This window comes from Cyanistes caeruleus, chromosome 5, assembly GCF_971803275.1.
Source record: "Cyanistes caeruleus chromosome 5, bCyaCae1.hap1.1, whole genome shotgun sequence".
In the NCBI taxonomy this organism is placed as follows: domain Eukaryota; kingdom Metazoa; phylum Chordata; class Aves; order Passeriformes; family Paridae; genus Cyanistes; species Cyanistes caeruleus.
In genome coordinates this window covers 54,427,808-54,447,491 of record NC_141705.1, presented here as the reverse complement: position 1 = coordinate 54,447,491, position 19,684 = coordinate 54,427,808, and the positions used below count along the sequence as shown (strand labels likewise).

Below are 19,684 nucleotides of genomic sequence, written 5' to 3'. Positions count from 1 at the left end.
ATCAGGTGTCACCTGGGATACCTTTAATTACTGCACCAACAGAAAAGCCATTCAAAGGGCAGTGCCTGAACCAGATGTTGTGCAGCTGATAGATTTGTAGGCACTGTGCAAAGTTGTAAAAATAAACTTCCCTAACCTTCAGGAACAGTCCCCGGATTATTGTGCCAGCATGGGAGATTCTGACATTCCTGCTGTGGGGCACTGGTTACCCAGGGGTTACCTAGCAAGAGATTTGATGAGTACAGAGCTGGTTTATTTTTGTCATGGTTAACTTTTCTGGCTTAGCCCAGCACTTTCAAGAGGGAAGTAGGATACCAACAGAATTCAACAACAGGAACCAGTAACCACATATGTGGGTCCTTCCACCTGTGCCAGTGGCATCCTTCCTGGATGACAGGTTGGTACTGAGCCGACTCAGTGGGTTGCACCCACTGAGACAGCAAGATTCGTGCTCTAGTCCTGCTTTTGAGGCATGTAGCCAGGAAAAGATGTGAGCCTATGTGTGTGGAATATGTTCAGAGCTGCAAGAGTTTCTGTGCCTGCCACTGATGCCAGGAGGACATTGGCTTCCATTTCATAAGAGGTACCATCCCCAAAAGTTGCACGCTTTTACCTAGGCCCTTATGAAAAAAGTTCTGTTTGATGTCTTCCTTCAGTATATTTACACAGAAATTTTAAGGCTTCATCCAGAGTGGGGATTTCTTCTGCCCTTTAAAGATCTCTTTAGTGACATAGACAAGAATGCCCAAACAGCTGCCTCTTGGGTGGTGCGTGTAGCTTCTCACCGTGCTTCCCCAAACACAGGCTGGGAGGGCATTTTCCTTCCCAGCCTTTTACAATGGCTTTCTCTGAGTGCTTGAAGTCCACTGTGGCCGTTGCTCTTTCATCTGTGTGTGGCTTGTTGGCAAACACAGGTGAGCAGAGATGTGCAGAGAGGAGCGTTGTTTAGTCCTCTGCAGCTCTGCCCACTTCACACGTATCTCACTCCTGGCCCATCTCAGGCTAAAAGTGGGATGTAAAGGGTGCACAAAAGGGCTCTTGAGCACAAACTAATTTACTGTCAACAAATGTAGCCAGGAAGATGTTGTTTTGGGAGATTTATTCCCCCAGCCCTTAGGAGCTTGCAGGGAAGGCACATCTTTTAAGCCAGGGACTACGTAAGCTTTTTGAATGGCGAAAGCCTGCTGTGCTGCTTGCACCTGTAGCCTGTGAGGTGGAGACTGTAGGCATATCAGCACAGTATTGATGCACTCTTGCTAGCAGATGGCTCCTCATGAGGATGTGTTACCAGCTGGAATTCTTTAGAGCAGCTGTGAGGCTGTTTTCCCGGAGGTTGCTGCTGTGAGGAGTGATTTCTGGAGCCGAGCAGCTCAGAGTCTCTCCTTCGTGCTTTTCCATTGTGCAGGGAAGATGTTAGATGTGCAAAATGTCTCAGACTGTTTCAGACAAGACTACTCTGAATCCTTTTCATAGTCACATTCCTGTAGGAAGCCTTATGAGACAACAGAAAATGTTATACATTCGGTTCTTTAACAGTTCTTCCATTTTCCGTCCATCAGCTCCTTTCCAGGTGGTCAGGCCTGTACTGTGGCAGCTTGCACACCAGGTTTCCATCCAGCCCATGCCAGATGCTGCAGCACAACAAACCATCCACGCTTCCAGATGCTTAACCACCATTCTCTGTGCAAAACAGGGTTTCAGATGAAGCCTCTCCTAAAGTGGCTTTGCACGGCGTGGCAGTGCAGTGCTTGTTCTGCAGCCATTTAAATACTGCTCATTCAAGTCATCATGGTTATAGTGAGGGGAAAAAAAGAGGGGCTACACTGATGGTAATCCAGATGTGCTCTTGATACCTAGTGAAATCTGAGCTCTTGTCTTTGCTGCAAGCTCTACTGGGCACTGTGTGGGGCTCATTAGTTAACAACATGGAAAACTGCTGGAAAGTTAGGAGGGGAGTACAGTCATTTAGCTAAAAAAAAGGCAAGTCCTACAAACAGATTAAGAGGGTTGGTTCATCAGTGGGGGCCCAGCAGCTGCTGCACCTGAAGTTGCAGTGGACTTTTCCAAATGGCTGGAGGGGAGAGGATGTCTCTCAGCAGAGACTAGAAGCCATCATTTTCTCTTCCTTACAGACATAACCTTTCCTTTGAAGTTCCCATGGGCATCCATCCCTTCTCTCCCTGGTTGTGGTTGAGTCTGTTAGTGTTTCCCCAGGCCAGACCAGACTTCCTGACATTCTTCTGTGCTGTAGTATGTGGCAAGGAGATTTTATTTTGTTTACTTTGGAAGAGTAAGACGTCAGCTGTAGCTGCCAAGAGCAGTTGCAGACCCACGAGAAAGAAGGCAAGAGGCAAAGGGCTTTGCCAGTTTGTTTCCCTTTTTGTCCTGTTTTATTGTGTTATTGTTTTAGTCAGGGTGTAGCTTTGGCTGTGCCATAGGCCACCTGGATGCTCTTCAGAAAGCACAACATGTAGGGACCCCTTCAAAGGGGAGCATGTGAGGCTACAGTCCTGGGTTTGTTGGAAAAACTCATTTAGTGCAGTAGAAACTCACCTGAAAGTCATCCTGAAAATTTAATTTTCTTTCCTTCAGACAGGGAGGCCCAGGGTCTTAGCTGGGAGCACCTTTTGTTGCTAAAGAAGCAGTGTTAATTAGGGACCTTGAGATAGTTTAATCCTGGCATTAATCACTGTAGTTCTGCTGTTTTCTTCCTTTTGTGGAAGCCTGCTCCCATCCCATCTTCCACAATGAAAGAATAAGCACTATATCAAAAACATGAAATTCCCTAGAAAAACATGAATTTGTTCTGAGCACACAGGAGATAATGTTTTCAGGCATTGTGACTGGATTCCCAAGAACACATGCTGAAATCCCATTAACGGGGATGAAGCAGTAATGTCCTGCATTGCAGTCTCCAGAAATCAATCCTCAAATGACCACCATGAGCCCTCCTCAGCTTGCTGGCTGCCGTGGAAGTTTCAAATGGTCCACAGCTAAAGGCACGCAGCCCCGATGTAATGACTAAACAAAAATGTGTATGTTCTCTCAGGTTTCTGAGTGGAATCAAAACTCACACCGTACTTGCCTATTTTTTATTTTTTTTTCCATAGAAGTCTCTTGCTCAAAGGCTTGCAAGAATTAAATCTAAGAATACACAGCTTAACAGCCAAAAGTAGGAGCCAAATGTAAAGATTTAACCTTGATTATTACTATATAAAACCTTGCACAGCCCAGTCTGGGCTCTTTCAGGGAGTCTGGCCCAGGTTGTGGGAGGTGAAGGATGGGGAGCACCAGGCACAAAACTGAGAAGCCACTTTTGAAGATTTGCCTCTTTTAAACCCGTTGCCATAGCCCGCTCTCCCCATATGTTGTATGGGTGTAAGTGATTATCTGCTCATTTTCGTGCTTCAACATATGTATTTTATTTAAAGAGACATGACTAATCCCAGCCCCCAGATTAGCTTGTTGTTTCAGTCCTGTGGGTTTGCTTAAGTCATAAAAAAATCCTGAGTTAGGTAGAAAATTGAAAACAAAGGTTAAATAGAACTTCCAAAAATCATCTGCAGAAATGTTTAAATTAAATCCTTGATTCAACACAGCGGTACTGTGCTGGCAGGAGCAGAGGTTTACCAGTCTAGTTTTATTTACTCAGCTGATTGAAATGCAGAAAAAAGTAAACATCCTGGGTTTGGTGCAGTGGGGAATGAGTTAGACTTTTGAAAATGCAAGATTTTTTTTTCTCCTTTGATATGAAGAGCTTAAATTACCAATGAAGAACAATAATTCGTAGCAGGTATGCTTTTACTAATGGAAAATTAATTTGTGCTTTGTTCTAGCCATTTTAGAAACAAAGTAGGAGACAATTAGGATTATTTCCACTTTTTCTATGGAGATTTAAGATCCTCTGTTGGTTTCCAGATCTTCCTTGCTTAATCATAAAATGCTACAACTTAGAAATAGTTTGTGATGACAAAGGGTCTGCAACTGAATATTACATGGGGTTCACCTAGATGACTGGACTTGCAGAACAGCATCACTTTAATCCTTCGTTACCTCTGGGTTTGTTCTTGCTTGGGAGTGCAGAGGGAGGACATGTACAATGAGGGGGTCCAGCTCTTGGGAGCTTGCTTAGCACAGCATCTAGGTGCAAAAGGTCCATTCCTTTATCTTCAGGGTTCTCAGATTTGTGGAGTAAGGGCTGAGAGTCTGGCAACATCAGCACTCCCTATTAGGAGCAGCAGGCATGGAGAGGAGGTTTTCATGCACCCGTGTCTTGACTGGACATTATCCATAACTTAAAGAAAACAACAGTGCCTGTACAGAATGAGTTCTCTTTAAAGATTGTCATACAGCCCTACTAAAAAAATTAGAAGGATTAAATGAGTGGGCTGTTCAGGAAGAAAGCGTTGAAAAATTTGTTCTTCCCACCCAGCTGTGCTATATGCAGCATTTTTGGACTCCTCTGACATTTGGGGACAGCAGGCTCAGAGCACAGCAGCTCCAGGGATGGCTTCTGGAAAGGAGTCATCCATGGATTCCTGTTCCAGAAGAGGATAATCTGATCCTAGGGAAGCAAAAGGGCTCCTGAGACAGTGTTTGGGTCTGGATAAACTGGAAGTGTGTTTAAACAGTGCCTGGGACATGCAGACAGCACATTCTCTGTCACCAAAATCTTAACAGGAGTTAATGATCTGGACACTTTGGAAAATGAGGAATAGCTTTTTCCTCCTTTGGAAAACCTCCCCCTCCACAAAGTTTAGATATTAGCCATGGAGTACTGAGCTGGGCATTAGAAACTTCTTCCCTCAATTTCATTGTCCCAGATCTCAGGCCAAAATCTGTGTGTTTCATATGGCCTTTAGAGACAGTACCAACTCTTCACAGCCTGATGGTCATAGAGTCATAGATTTATAGAATATCTTCAGGATCATTGAAGTCCAGCTCCTGGTACAACATGGGAGAACACCCAAAAGGCATTTTCCAAGGCTTCTTGAGCTGTGACCACTTCCCTGGGGATCCTGTTCCACTGCCCAAACACCCTCTGGATGAAGAACCTTTTTCTGACATCCAGTCTAAATGTCTCCTGACACAACTTCAGACAATTCCCTCGGGTCCTGTCACTGGTGACCACAGAGAAGAGATCAGTGTCTACCTCTCCTCTTGCCCTCATGAGGAAGCTGCAACTGCAGTTGGAAGGTCTCCCCTCAGCCTCCTCTTTATCAGGCTGAGCAATCCAAGAGTTGTCTCGGATCTCCCTGGATCCTGAGTAAGAAAGCACCATGCTCTTTAGTCCCCTGGTTAATTCAGTGCTATTCCTATGTAGCCTTCATCTGCATCTCTGCATGAGCACACTTGAACAGGCAGCCTAAAACAAACCCAGAAAAGCACTTGGAGTTGGCACAAAATGAATTATTTACAAGCTTCCTACCAAGATAAGGTATGGCACATTTATATTTTGCCCGAGAGCTGAGCTTGTGAGCACCTGAGAGGCAGAAGCCCTGCCAGAGCTGGAAAAACATCTGAGACTGCACTTTTGTCTGTATGCCTTTTCTCCCCCCAGAGATGTTGATGGCAGCATCTGATTTCATTTGTTGCACTCTGCTGCTGTTTGAGTTTTTCACAGGAGGGTCTGGTTGATATCTGATTGTTTTGGTTTGGGGTTTTGGTTGTTTACCTGTGTTTTTGTGATGGTTGTATTAATGTTGAATGGTGATTGTAAAACACTAATCTTCCCACTGACAGGTGTCGTCCTTTCTGAATCTAAAAAAAAAAAAAAAAAGAAAAATCAATCAGTGGTTATTGACTTGAGAGTGTCCTGGAAGATATTAAATACCTACAGTCTTTCTGTGAACTCATAAATCATGATTATTGTTTTAAAAGGCCATACATTTTAAGCACATTGTCAGCAAGCCCTGCTGGTGCTATTTGGATAATACAAATGTGTCTAAAGGCTTTGCTGGATCCATATAGTGTGGAAACAATTAGATATGTGGTTACACATCAGTGTGGCTTGAATAATTGTGCCATGCCTTTGCAAAGTTAGGAGGAAGGAAATAAACAGGGTAAGCAATTCTGAGGGTAATTAATTACTTACGGAAAATGAGATGAACTTAACAGAACTGCTCTTTCCAATTGCAATAATTAAGGACAAGTCTGAGAAAGCAGGACATGACTTCCCTGGGTGAGTTGCAGGGAAAGGGATGATGCTTTGCCTTCAGCAGCAAAGTCCAGCCGCTGGTTGCCCCAGATCATAGGTTTAGGCGTCACATAGGGCCAAGGAAGGTTTGGCCTCATTTGTCTGAATAATCTTTGCATCCATCTGCTGATGGAAATCAAAAGTGACTGTGGCTTTCAATATGTATTTCAATATATAAAAAATTCCAGGTGGTAAGGCCCCAACCTTACAGATCTCCTAGGCATATAAAGGCCGGAGTTTATCCTGCAAATGAAGCTGTGGCAGGCTCAGTGACCCTCAAGATGGTTACTGATGTTGAGGGGACTGGCCACCTACTGTCGAAGATGGTGTGGGAGCCAGAAGATGAGACTGGTAAATGATGATTTGGAAGGCTGTGTGATGAGCACCAACAGCCTAAGGAAGGAGAAAAGGAAGCCATTTGGCTTCATGCCATCAAGGTGGTAACTTTGTCATGAAATGCAAAGGCAGAATCCTTTAAGCACTCTTTTATTGCTTGCTATTGATTTTTCTCGCCATGAAGATGCTCCTTCACTAATTAACGATGAACCCGTTTGCTTTAGGAGGGGAGTACTGGACTTTCCAACTCCTTCAATAAATCAATCCTTTCTAATCCCTGAAATTAAAAAAAAAAAAAAAAAAAAAAAAAAAGCAAAACATCCCTATTACTTTATATCAGCAGGCAGTGGGGAGACACAAAAGCACTTTATTTTTTGTTTCCCTCCTGCTTGCCTGCAGGAAACATCTGCCTCTCTGCTTTATTTGCACCATGTTAAAATTAATTCCATGGGTCTTTCTGAATGCTTTTGAGGGGCCACATCATCCATCTGTTTTTATTTGGGTTTCATCACCCCTAACAGCTACTAAAGGTCCTATGTATTTATTTTGGTGCTTTTCCTTGCTATCCAGACAGTTATTTTGGGGCCCAAGGCATCAGTACGTGTGTTTACTGAGCCTTTTCCTGCTATCATAGAGATGGGGAGATACTTGGAACTGTCAAAAGAGTGATAAATTCAAGTTAAGTAAAATTAAACCATAAAGAATTCTATGGAATTATAATATGTAAAGTCAATTAGTTATGTAGGGTTTTATTAAAGGCTTAGGTTTACTGTAAATGTGGCTCAAAACTATACTTTGTTTAACTAAGAAAAAGAAAAAAAAGCTCTTTTCAAAGTATAAGAAGGCCAGCCATTATTCTTTTTTAATGAGAGCTGAATAGCTGCTTTCTGATAATAGACTTTGCCTGTTCAGTAGCATTTTAGAACCAATCTTCATATGAAGGTAAATTCTTGACTTTTCCTGCTGCAAAAAAAGTGAGGGCTTTAACATTTCACGATATTGCTAATCTAGGTACATGAAAGTCATTTGCTTCATGTAATGAATGTTGCAGTATGTCTGTAACTGTTTTGGGCTGTCCATGTGTATCCCAGCAATTCAGTCTCCTTGAGTCAAAATGGTATTTATTGGGATTTTAAAAGGATAGGCTGTACAAAAGGGGTTCCTGAGCTTAGTATGAATTGGTTTTGAAATTCCTTAAGCATCTAAACAAGGATAAAAGTAGCTAATTTTAACAACTTTTAAAAAAAAAGTATTGCTCTGGAAATACCACAGGAATATAGAAGGTAATGTGAGCAATCCTTTCTCATCACTGAAGGAGAAGGTACTCTGGGAAATTGAAAGACATCTAACTTAAATAAGATTTTGAAAGAGTTTTACATGATGTGTAATTAACCTTAAGAAGTCTTTGCCCCAAGGTAAAGTCAGGGCTTTTTTAAGATTAGAAAATGAATTAGGTATTTATACAGATTGGTAGACCATCCGCTATCCATCATCTGGGCTGCAAAGAAACACAAGGGAGGTGAGGTAAGATTTCACAGGTTCAATGAATAATGCAGCCACCAAAGATCAGCTTTTTACCTTCAGGTATTTGAAAGTGAAGCCTCCACCTAAGCCATCATTCAGGTTTCCTCGGCAGTCAGTAGAGAAATGCTTTTCTTCAGGGAATGGCAAAGCCCCACCTACCTTAAATACCTGATCTTTTAAGGGATAAATTCCTCTTTGGGGGTACCAGTCTGACATTAACTGTGGGGGGAGCAGAGTCACATAATATAAATGCAATGGGCTATATCCCTTACTGTCAGGTACTGCATGAATTGAACCAAATCTGGAGATAGCACTTTAGATGCTAGGCTGTGCTAGGCTAGATTTTTCCAACAATTTCTGCTTCAATTATTACTTGCCTTTACTACTAGTGAATATAATCTCAGTTTTCCAGTCAGCACCTCTATTCTTCTGGGAACCAAGGCTCTTCCAAGGCTTTTCTCTTGTCTAAGTGATGGGTTTTATGTATTGCAGATAATGACACAGTATTACTGCTGCACTGATAGGTTTCACAGACTTCACCGGGGTAAAAAAAACCCAAAACATTCTGAAGTAATTTTTGTCAGAAATTGTTACTAACACAAGAGTTAAGCTTCTTACGACACTTGAGTTGGTGAAATGAAAAGGATTGTATTTCATGAGAGATATAAGAGACTAAATTTGATGGCCCTTGTATGTAGAGAATTAAAATGGGAGTTAGGCATCTTTGAAAATCTCACTTCTTTAGGCACCTGTTTGCTTTGGGCAGTGGGCCCTAGACACACCCATGTTGGAAACAGGGTAAAAACTGCTAAGGTCTTTTTGCTGGTTTTCTTCTTAGCTGCTTTGAAGTGTTACCCTCAAGTTCAAAGGGAAACCAAGTTTACCAGTTTTGCATTTTGTCTGTAAAGAGATGAAATGGAACCTTCAGCTGCCTTGAAGAAACGCTATTATGGGTTGCTGAAAAACTTTGTAAGGGTCTGGATAGTAAGAGCAACATGAAAAAAAATTATAATTCTGTACTTTTATAATCTAGTGCTGATTGCTTTTTGGTATAAAGTCTTTACCATAGAAGCTGCATGCTTGTGAACTCAGTAACAGAAATCCAGGCCCTGCTCCTGCCCACGTTGCTGGGCTGACAGCTCCAGATTGTATCGTATCTTCATTTCATTTAATTGCATGGTAGGGGAGCTGCAGGTTGCCAGTATTGACCAGAGGAGGTCTCAGCAGGATGGACTGGCCCTGGTTGACAGGGGTAATGAGATGAGCATGTTGAGCCATCCTCCATCTCTGGCACCCATAGGGGTTTCTGTGAGGGATGGTGGGTTCGAAAGCTCGGTGTCAGCAGGGAGAGGAGGCCTGGGAGTTGTTGCACATCACCTGTCACACAGGCAGGGTTAGGCACACAGCCTGTCCCAGAAGGTCAGGGAGACTCCCTGAGGAAAATGGCAGTGACAGTGACAGGAGCTGAGTGATCCAGCTTGGTTTCTTCATCACTGCAGTGAGCTGCTTTTCACCCTCGCCTGACAGAGGCCTGTCCTTGCCCTTCCCCATGAAATGGTAGTAGATAGGTCCATGCCATGTCACCCAGGGCTTCAGAAGATCTGATGTCATTACCTCAAGAATGCTGCAGTCTGACTCATAATGTGGCAACTTGGAAGTTCCACTTTGGAAAAATCAATGGCAATAAAGGTACTCCTGTAACACGCTCCAGCCCCACAGGCAGGCAGTTCTGGAGGCATGGTGAAGTTTTGCCACATGAATATGTGAAAGCCGCCTGTGGTGGCTATGCTGGGGTTTCAAAACTCATCTTCTCCGAGGACAGCCATGACATTTGGGAGATACTTCATAGCCAATTGACAGCTGTGGGATGGTAGCCAGGAGGGGTAGCTGCAGCACATGGCTAGCGATGCCTGCTTCTGTGCATTAAGGCAGCATTCCCACTCATGTTTCAGTTCCCTGGGGAAGCCAGCCAGGCTGGCTGGTATGTTCCAGTGCCGTTCCACCTTTGGTTTTAGTGATGGCTGGTGGGAGAAGGGAGGGGAGCTAGCAGTAAACTCTATTCTCTATGTCATTATATTTCTAATGTTGGTGTTCTTGTCTTTATGTCTATGCATTCTTTAGCTATGAGGATAACAGACCCTTCATCAAGTAAGAATGACCTGAATGGCTGATAAATTTCATTTATCAGTGTGGTCTCATGAACCAGCTGTCAGATCGATATTGAAAAATCATTAAAGCTTCTGTCATTCGCTTTTGAGGCAGAAGAGCAAACTGTGCAGGAAAATGGTCAGGCATACAGCTAAGGTGCAGAGTAAATGTGCTGCATGTGTATTGCCAACCAATTGTCACCTTATTTGCTTTGTATTCCTTAATTGGATGTTGCTTGAATTCAAGGTGTAAGTTCCAAAGTTAATCCTGTGTGGTACAGACTTGTTTTACCAGCTGCAGCCTCTGGTCCACTGTGCTCTGTCTGGGATTGCTTTATGGTAGTCTAAATGCAGAAGCAATTTTTCTAAAAGGTGCATGGCTGCTGTACCCCATGATTCCCTTTCTAGTTAATGGGAGCAGTGCAAGCAAATCTGTGTGCATTGGAGACTCCTTACTCATTGAAGTACCTCCTAATTGTTCCTAATTGTAAAGCACTGATTTTCAGATGTACCAAAAATTGGATATTTTTGTTTAATTGCAATAAAATTCCACAACAGGAAAGAAAAGCCAAGGAAAAGCAGTAGCAAGTCTGTACAAGGAGTAAGATAAAAACCTCAAGCTGCACCAAAAAACAAAAACCAACCCAAACTTGTAAAGAAAGCTAAAAATGCCTAGAAATTGCATACCTTAGGGCATCCACGCTCTTTCTCCTGCAACCAAAAAATTAATGTGCAGTAGCACAAAATAGAAGCAGATCAACTTTGCAGTAGACTTTCAGTTTGTTCTTCTGGTGAAGAGTCCTTTGTGTGTTTGTTCCTTCAGCACCATTCCCATGTTCTCTTCCATCGCTTGGTTCTGGTTTTTTCTGTGGATGTGGGATGGAGCTATTCACAGTAACCTCCACGTCCTCCTTACCGCCGCCTCTTGTTTCCTGAGACACTGTTAATGCGTGCAGTTTGCACTGGTGGAGGTCTTCTAACCCACAGATTCCTTTCCATCACTGAAGGTAGCATTTCTTCACTACATAACTGTTTCATTCCTGCACAGCTCTGCAGCCAAAGGCTCTTTAGTCAGATTCAAGAATGGGCTGAGCTTCAGAGCAGAATATTTTTCTGATATCCAGGGAATAATTTTTAAAATACTCTGGAAGTGCAGGAAGCTTTTATCTGGGGATGAGAAAAGAGGAAAGAGGAAAAAAAAAAGGGGGGGGAGGTTTCCACTTAATTTGCTCTTCTTTTTTTTTGGTGAAAAAGAAAATTATTTGTGTTTTATTAATTGCTATGCAACTGGGACAATAGCATGCTCTCACTGATGGTGGAATCTTGGGGAGAAAAATATTCCAAGTGACTAAGCTGTAAATTTTATCTAGTGGCTATCTTTTTGAAGGATTGTGAGAGTGTATTTTCAGTTTGCAACACGCTAAATATTTATTAGTAGGATTGACTGGAAATGCTTCAAAGGAGCTGTTCTGGTCTGCTAGGTACATAATAGTGATTTTTAAAGAACTGTCTTAATAAGTGGTTACCTTAGGGAGCTCTTCTGGTCATGTGGTTAAATAATACATATTTTATAAACTTCAGTGGAAGACTTAATGCTGCATTTTCATTCTAATACCTGAAGAAAAAAAAAATAAAACAAACAACAAAAGACTTGAATACAACATTGGTATGCTTTTGTTTGTGACAAGCCCTGCTAAAAGGAAAATGATTCTAAGGCTGTAGCTGCCATGGCATCTCCATAGCAGAGATTGTCTGTCTGACCTCTGCAGGACTGCTTTGTGCCCCCAAATTGCTGCTGCTTCATCTTTCTCCCCCTTGCCCCATGCTCTGCTTAGCAGATGGAAGCCCAGACCCAGGCTACATTCCCACAAGGCTGAAAGGGCTTGGAAACTTAGGCAGGTCTTTGTTCCTGCGAGCCCTTCTGCAGCACCTCAGGGGGCCTTGGGGCAGACAAGGGAACAGAGGTGCTGGCTCACTGCAGTCTTGTCTGATTTGGGATACAGAAGGGCTAAACAGTGAGGAAGGGGTGCAAAGATTGGATATCAATGCATTCATTTTTATGATGTTACACCTAATGATAACAGGGGATTGCAGAAGAAAACCAAAGCCTTTAGGTAAAGGACAAACAGATATTCAAGGTGCTTCTTGCTTCCCAGCTAGAAGTTTGTTCCCTCCCCTGTGCAGCAGCAATTCCTTTAAAGTTGTAGGTAGTACATCATGTGAAGACTAGGCTAGGAGCAGTTCAGAGTTCCTGTGCTGCTTCTCATACTTCATCTCTTGTCCTGGTATTTGAAGATCAGTCTTGGAGAAGGTAATTTAGGAGATGACTAAATGTTATTTAGCAGGAAAACATGGAATACTCCTCTTGCCAAACCAGCAGAGCTTCCAGCTTTCCTGAAAACACCCAAAAAACCTAACATGCAGCGGTCACCCCATGTCCCAAGATCTGTTTTCTGGGCAGAAAGTCAGTGGGAGAAAGCAGGCAAAAACCTGCTCCCCCTATTTGCTGGAACAGCATTAGAAGTCAAGAAGTGGCTACACCTCTACTCCCACTGCCCTCCTGAGGTAGAGCAAGTGATAATCTTAGTTTTGCAGCCCATGTGAAGAAGGATTGCCCCTCCTTTTCTCCTGGCAGAAGTGTGGCAGCAGCTACCGTGTTAGCAAATGTAGTGTGTGAGTGCCTGTACGAGTATACACACTTCCCCTCATCGCAGGGTGGAAGAAGTGTGAAGCAGCACTGCAAGGAAGATCCTTGTGTGGAGTGGATCTGGCAAGCAGGGAAGGCTTGCCCACCTGCCTGTAGCTGTTTATCTGGCTTACACACATATGGGAGACTAGCTAAAATGCAGCAATACATGTGTCTTGGTGTTAAGTGTAAATAAAGAAGCTAATCCAGCTGGCAGTCCTGTGAAACCAGCGGACACTTAAAAAAGTGACAATCAGAGTTGTCATTTCATTTGGTTTATTTTCTTTTCCTCCATTTGCAGAAATAACATCTACATGCCATTTACATGCACACTGCTTTTATGTATTTAAAAAAGAAAAGAGACATTGTGGTTACAAATGTTGCTTTGGTTATGATAAATTTCTATGCTCATAACACTTCCATTTCCTTGTATTTCCTCAAGCTTGAAGATTTGTAAACTGCATTCAGCTTGAAGACAAAAGCTCCCTATGATTTATTTTGATATGCTATTTTCTTTTTGCTAAAACCAGGGGCAAAAAAAAATCTTCCTGCCTGTAGACACATGCCTTCTTTTGTGTAGATGAAAAACCAATCCCGTTCTTTTTTTCTTTTTTTCTTTTTCTTTTTTTCTTTTTTTTTTTTTTCTTTTTTTTTTTTTTTGTTTCTCCTGACAGGTCCTGGGTTATAGGTGCCATAGCCCTACTCTGCCTATTAGGACTGACCTGGGCATTCGGACTCATGTATATTAATGAAAGCACAGTCATCATGGCGTATCTCTTCACCATATTCAATTCTCTGCAGGGAATGTTTATATTCATTTTCCATTGTGTCCTCCAGAAAAAGGTAAGACGGACGGTTCCCAGCAGCAAGAGAGGTGGTAACGAGGTGTTTTGTTGCCTAACAACCACATTGTAGCATCATCTGTGTGCCCTGAATCCGTATCACACAGATTTATCTCTGTGCACCTAATAAGGGTGGTATTTAGACTGGAAACCAGCGAGATGCTGGGGAATGAGGTTCTAACAAGGACATGTGGCAGTGGCATTTCAGCAGCCCTGGCAGATGTGTCAGAGGCAAGGGAAAAAGCAGCTGTCAGTTTGCAGGGCCCTGTAACAGGGCTTTGCCTGCTGTTAGCCAGATTCTCCTTCCTTGTGAGATGGGAGAGAATCCACGAGCATCCAGAAAGTGCTCCCGTGGCTGAGTGCTCACAGCAAAGTGGAGCTTTACATCCTCATTTGCAGTCCCTGCAGGAAATCACCCCTTCGGGTGGCAGCATATGTGGGTTGATGGGATGTAATAGGGGCTGCTTCCCCTGCTTTTTTAAGAACTGAAAGACCTGTGCTCTGCAGCGGTTCATTAGCCTTTGTATTGCTTGGGTTTGATACAGTGTTTTGGAAATCTTCCTCAAAGCAAGCACAGCAAGTGCTTCTTGGTGGAAATTGAAGTATGTCCCAGTTAACATTTGCAGGATAACAGTGGAGTAACTTAGATAAACTCTTGGGAGGGAAAAAAAAAAATCCCCAACAGAATGAAAATTCTGAGTTTATGTAGATCAAATTTACAGCCTCTGACAATCAGTAATAAGTATTTTTAAGAACATTTTTGTTCTCTGCTTAAATTCAGTAGTACAGAGCCCTCCAATTCTGTGCATGCTGATGATTTGCTATGTCCATTTTAGTTTCAAAGGGCAGTTTACTGAACCAATATAAACATAGGGAAGAGTTTATGTAGATACACTGGTCCCAGTTTCTTAGGGTAACCAGTATCTTGTTGTGAAATGGCTTTTTGAGTAATGTCAGGTCCATCTTGAGATCAGTCCTCCATCTGAGAGCCACAGGCTTGCTCCTCTGTTACTCACATTTTCCTATACAGGCAAGGGAGATCTGGCCCATGAAAACATAATCAAAATTCATCATAAAAAGTGTGCTCTGCAAGTGATGCCTCTGGAAGGATCTGCAGAGCTGTGAGTAAATGTCATTCTTGAAACCAGAGGAAGACTTTTGGGGTTAAGAGTTTTGTCCTTGTTGTTGCATCTCAAATTTGTCCATCTCAAGAAGCTTAAAAGCTTTATCTAGATGCAAACTCCTGCTGATGATCCCAAGCCTTACAGCAAGGGAGTTTCCAGGAAAGATGATAGTAAGAGTGTAGGAAGCATCACCATTGCTTATTAAATCTGCAGGTGCCTCTCTGTGAGGAGTTTGAATTTCTGCACCATTCTGACTGTTACATCCTCTCACCCCCAGTGCACCCTGCAAAGGGTCAGTCCCTCACCCAGCATCCCTGCAATGCTCCACAGCCTCCTTGGCTGGTGGGGTTCTCAGTCATCATGACAGAACCATTCTCTTTTCTGTCTTAAGCCAATTTACACCCTTAAACCACCAATGATGGCTGTGGAATTGTTCCTGATTTACTGATTTACTACGGATTTACCACTGCAAGGTACCTTGCTGTGGGGTGGATGGATCTCTCTGACCTAAGAGCTGAGGGAGGTATTATTTAAAAGGAGAAAAAAAAATTCTTTCCTTTCCTATCTATCATGGCCTAGAAAATCGGCAGAACGCTGCAGAGAGGCAAGCAGTGGGTGGCTAATTAAAGCAATTGAATTATTTTCTCTCAGCAAAGGATTGATTAGGCACTCGAGCATATTGGGCACTTGTGGTATGTGTTTGTCTCAAGCGCTTAAGGAAGAGCCTAATGAAAAAGCTGTAATTTTCTATTTAAATAGTTGTTTCACAGAGTTGTGAAATGCTCATGGAGGGTTTGGCAAAATTTTAAAGCTAACCATGTGCTTCAAGGAATTTCAACTGGTGTTCTGGACATGCATGATGGTTTGGGGCTTTTTTGTGTCAGTGGGTAACATGACCCTCTTTTGGCTCTTCAGTACAGTCTGCTCACCTTCAGCCCTGTCCCATCTGGTTTCTGGGTATTGCTGCCCATAAAAAGTCATACCTGTAGCTTGGTGGAAGGTTACGTCTGTTCTGGCTTTAGCCAGCGTAGTTCCTCTGAAGCAAAGGAGTTGGCATGGGTTTGACTTCAGTGCCCATTTAAAACATGACTGGCTTGCACAGTGCTGTGGAAAAGCAGGCTCCAGCCATCCCCTGAGCATTGGGAATGTAATCTCTAATGCTGCTGGTTCTGCTGTTTCCTCAAATTTCAATTTGACTGCAAGAAACATTTTTTTTATAAAAGAATCAATAGCTTTCATACGTTTCTCTTGGAATTCTTTTTTCTTAGTCCCCTGCCAGAAGCAATAACTTCTAGTACCTTGATGAGCCAATATGCTAGTTTATATCAAATCTACAACGATATTAATTTTCAGCCATAAATAGTGTACCTGCACTTTCTGCCATGCTCCTTTGATGTGCCTCAGAGGATGCCATAACTGGCTGGTGCCAACGAGCAGCTTTGCCTCAGGGGAGCAGTCTCTTGCGACATCCTGAGCCACCAGCTCAGCTGCAAGGGGTACTGGACTGCACACACGGCAGCAGATTTTGTTTTAACGAAGCACTGAGGAACAACCAGGGGCTGTGTTGAAAATCAGAAGGCAATGGGCTGGAGGAGGAGCTGCCTGCTAACCACCAGCGCTCTTTCCTTGGCTAGGTACGTAAGGAGTACGGAAAATGCCTGCGCACACATTGCTGTAGTGGGAAAAGTACAGAGAGTTCTATCGGCTCAGGAAAAACCTCGGGGTCAAGGACACCTGGAAGATATTCCACAGGCTCACAGGTAACCCACGCTCTTTGTTTGTGTCCCAGGGCCATGCCAAGACCCTTCTCAGCTGTTCTGGAAGGAAAGCTCCTCTCAGCACCAAAGGAGCTGCCTTAGGCCTCTCCCCAGTGCACCTGCAGAGATTCCCCTCACTTCCACACCTGAACTCAACACAGTGGCGTCCCCTGAGATGTGATGGCAATTAAATGCCTCTCCGAGAACCTTCTAAATAGTTCTGTTGGGAATAGAAAGTCCAAATTTGCCTTCCAGAGGCAAGGTGTGGTTATCACCTGAGGTGTCCTGCCTGCTCTCCATGGGAAGCAGGAGGTGGGAGCATTGGTCAGCTGTGCTACATTCCAGTATACACCTTTAATCGTGAGATGAAGGTTGTCACTATCAACTATTAACATGTACAAGACTGATGCTATAAGCACCAAGTGTTTTTCTTGTAAAAGAAAATTAAAGGCTACAAGTGTCTTGTAGCAGCCTTCCCAGTGAAAGAGCTTGCTTCCTGACATTCAGTGGTTTGGTCTGTTCTGTGCCTCACACAATTTGTCTAAGCTTATAGACCTCTTAGAGCAAGCCACTGGGGTCAGACTGTCTTGCTAAGCTACTAGATTTGTTGCCTTTGGTCACCTGAAAATTCAGGATTTGTGTTGTCTGCACACTTTGAAGATAACTTGTGTGTAGAGATGCAGATTTATGGATGAAAAGTTCGTATAAAATGAAGAAGCTTATTTCTTAATCAATAGAAACCAAACACAAATTTATTCAGTATTAGTAATGGAAGTAATTATACATGACAGTTCCACTATTAAATTTTAAAAAACATGCAGTGAGTAACAGCTTATAACTTTCCAGGAAAACCTAATTGGCAATTTATGTCTTGGAGCAAATAATTATTTATTTGCAGTGGTTTCCAAGATGTCATCCAAAAGCTCCACTTTGGTGTTTTCATAGGTCTGGTAGCTATGCAGAGCAAATAAAAGCAATAGAATATAGAACCTCTCTCCAGTAGGCCATCAAATCCCAATAATGTCCAAAACTCACAATATCCCAGCAGCATTTAGGTGGCTGACTTGAAAGCCTCTGGTTATACATAACTTTGCTGCTGTGCTGGTGCCCTCCTCTCCAGAAAGAGTTGACTTCAGTGGTCCCCTGCCCCCACCAGTCCCAGCATAAGAGAACAAGCCCTTTTGAAGGTGAGCTGAGTCTTCTGGCAGAAGTCCCCTTGTGGTAGGTGAGGTTTGAGGCACCAAGGCAGATTATTTTGCCTGCAGAAGAGTGTCCTTTGAAGGATGGAAGTTCCTAAGGCCTATTGTATCCAGGAGAAACCACATAGAGGTGATGTAGAGTAGATGGAGATCAATCTGAGTTGCTGAAAACATCTGTCTCCTAACATTAAATAGAGAAGACCATGAGGAGGAAAGCTTCTAAGATCCCTTTATTCTCTGGGAAGCACATAGGAAACAGAATAATTAATCTACAATGGCTCATACCAGAGAAATACAATAAATTAAATGTCCAGGTGAAAAATAATTACTGTAAAAGGGCATGGGCCTCATGCCACGTGGTACTTTCATTTATAGAGGCTAGTGCATGATTAGGAGATGCTGTTATTCCATGGTCAGTGAGTAATCTAGGACTTTCCAGCCTGGGACCGTATGATTAAGCCTTGGTAGATCTCTCACGGCTAAAATCCCACTATGGGAACCACTGGATTTTTGGCACTTAACTTTTTTCCCACTGTGGTGTGTCACAGTGGGAAAAAGGCTTCCCAGACTCCCAGACCACCTAGCATCACTTTCACACAGCCAGGGAAAACGTCCACCAGAGTCACAGACGTGAGGTGAGGGAGAGTTTCCCTGGGACACCTGGGTTCTCCAGTCATCTTCAGGCAGGGATTGGGACTGAACTGCTCACAAGATGAATTTTGGCTGATTTTTTGGTATTTTGCAAGGTCTAGTTGGGGAGGAGTGAGACAGTGATGTAAATGCCACAGAGGCGGATACTTCACAGCATATTTGAGGAACAAGACAGAAGGCCAACATATTCAGGACATTTTTGCCAGTAGCAGAAGCTATACCACAGATGGCAAAACCATCACAGATTTTTCAGTATGGGAACAGAAGTCATTCATTTGTGGGAATTTTTTTTGCCCCCCTAAAATCCCCAAGATGGAAAATAGCTATAGAAAACTTCTGTTTGTGCAGGGACACCAAGATGCAAATCAAGTCTTCTGTTACACTTCACAAAAAATAAGAAACAAGTTGTCTGAGTATGAGAAGCCCATGTGCTTCTGTGTGGGGGTTGTTTTAACATTATTTGGTTCTGTATTGGTAAACCTGTAGCTGGCATGGGGTCTGGGTTTCTCTCATGCATGATTTTTTTTTTTTTTTTTTTCTTTTAATTAAGATGTAAGGAATTCAATTATACACTTTTTCTTTGAGCTAGGCATTTGTGTTTCAAAGTAAGTCTGGCAGGGTCTGGCATACATGAGGCAGGTTACAAAAAAACAGCAACTGCTTGCTTACAGCTGGCTAGAAACAAGTCTCATCCTAAGCTAGAGGTGCCAGTAGCCATCTTTAGTGAGGCAGAAAGAAACCTCTCTACAGCTGCTAAAAATTCATTGCCTGCTGTGCTTCAATCCCTCTTCAGAGCCGGATTCGTAGGATGTGGAATGACACGGTTCGAAAGCAGTCCGAGTCTTCCTTTATCACTGGAGATATAAACAGTTCAGCTTCACTCAACAGAGGTAATTATAAACTATTTTTCATCTCACTAACTCTTCTGATGGCTTTAAGGAGTCTGAAATGTGTTGCCTCTTTGCCCCCTGCCTTTTCCTCCTCACCCCAAACGTCACTGGACCCTGTTCTACCACCCAAGAAATGTTACAGTGATAAATGGGAGGAGGTTTTATGGTGGTTGTTGCCTTCTTTTTCTTTTCTTTATTTCTACACGTGCATTTTCAAAAATTGTTGTTTCTGGAAGGAAGCTAGGAAAAGTGAAAGAGAGAAATGAAATTAAGTTGAAATCTGCCCTTTCCCTCAGAAAACTGCTAGTGCCAGAAGCTGCTGATGTGTCAGG

The 19,684-nt window shown here is 43.0% G+C and overlaps 1 protein-coding gene across 50 annotated transcripts in view; it reads left to right on the top strand.

Moving 5' to 3' along the window:
- ADGRL3 (adhesion G protein-coupled receptor L3) overlaps nucleotides 1-19,684 on the top strand; it is a 487,487-nt gene that overhangs the window by 436,996 nt on the left and 30,807 nt on the right. For 31 of the 50 annotated variants that reach the window (XM_086888938.1, XM_086888929.1, XM_086888924.1 and 28 more), the window contains 3 exons: nucleotides 13,564-13,732; nucleotides 16,490-16,615; nucleotides 19,256-19,352. In XM_086888938.1, the coding sequence (XP_086745064.1) occupies nucleotides 13,564-13,732; nucleotides 16,490-16,615; nucleotides 19,256-19,352 (392 nt within the window). Of the gene's footprint in view, nucleotides 1-10,177; nucleotides 10,205-13,563; nucleotides 13,733-16,489; nucleotides 16,616-19,255; nucleotides 19,353-19,684 lie in introns of all 50 variants that reach the window. The other 19 variants (XM_086888937.1, XM_086888933.1, XM_086888898.1 and 16 more) reach the window with 1 other exon arrangement.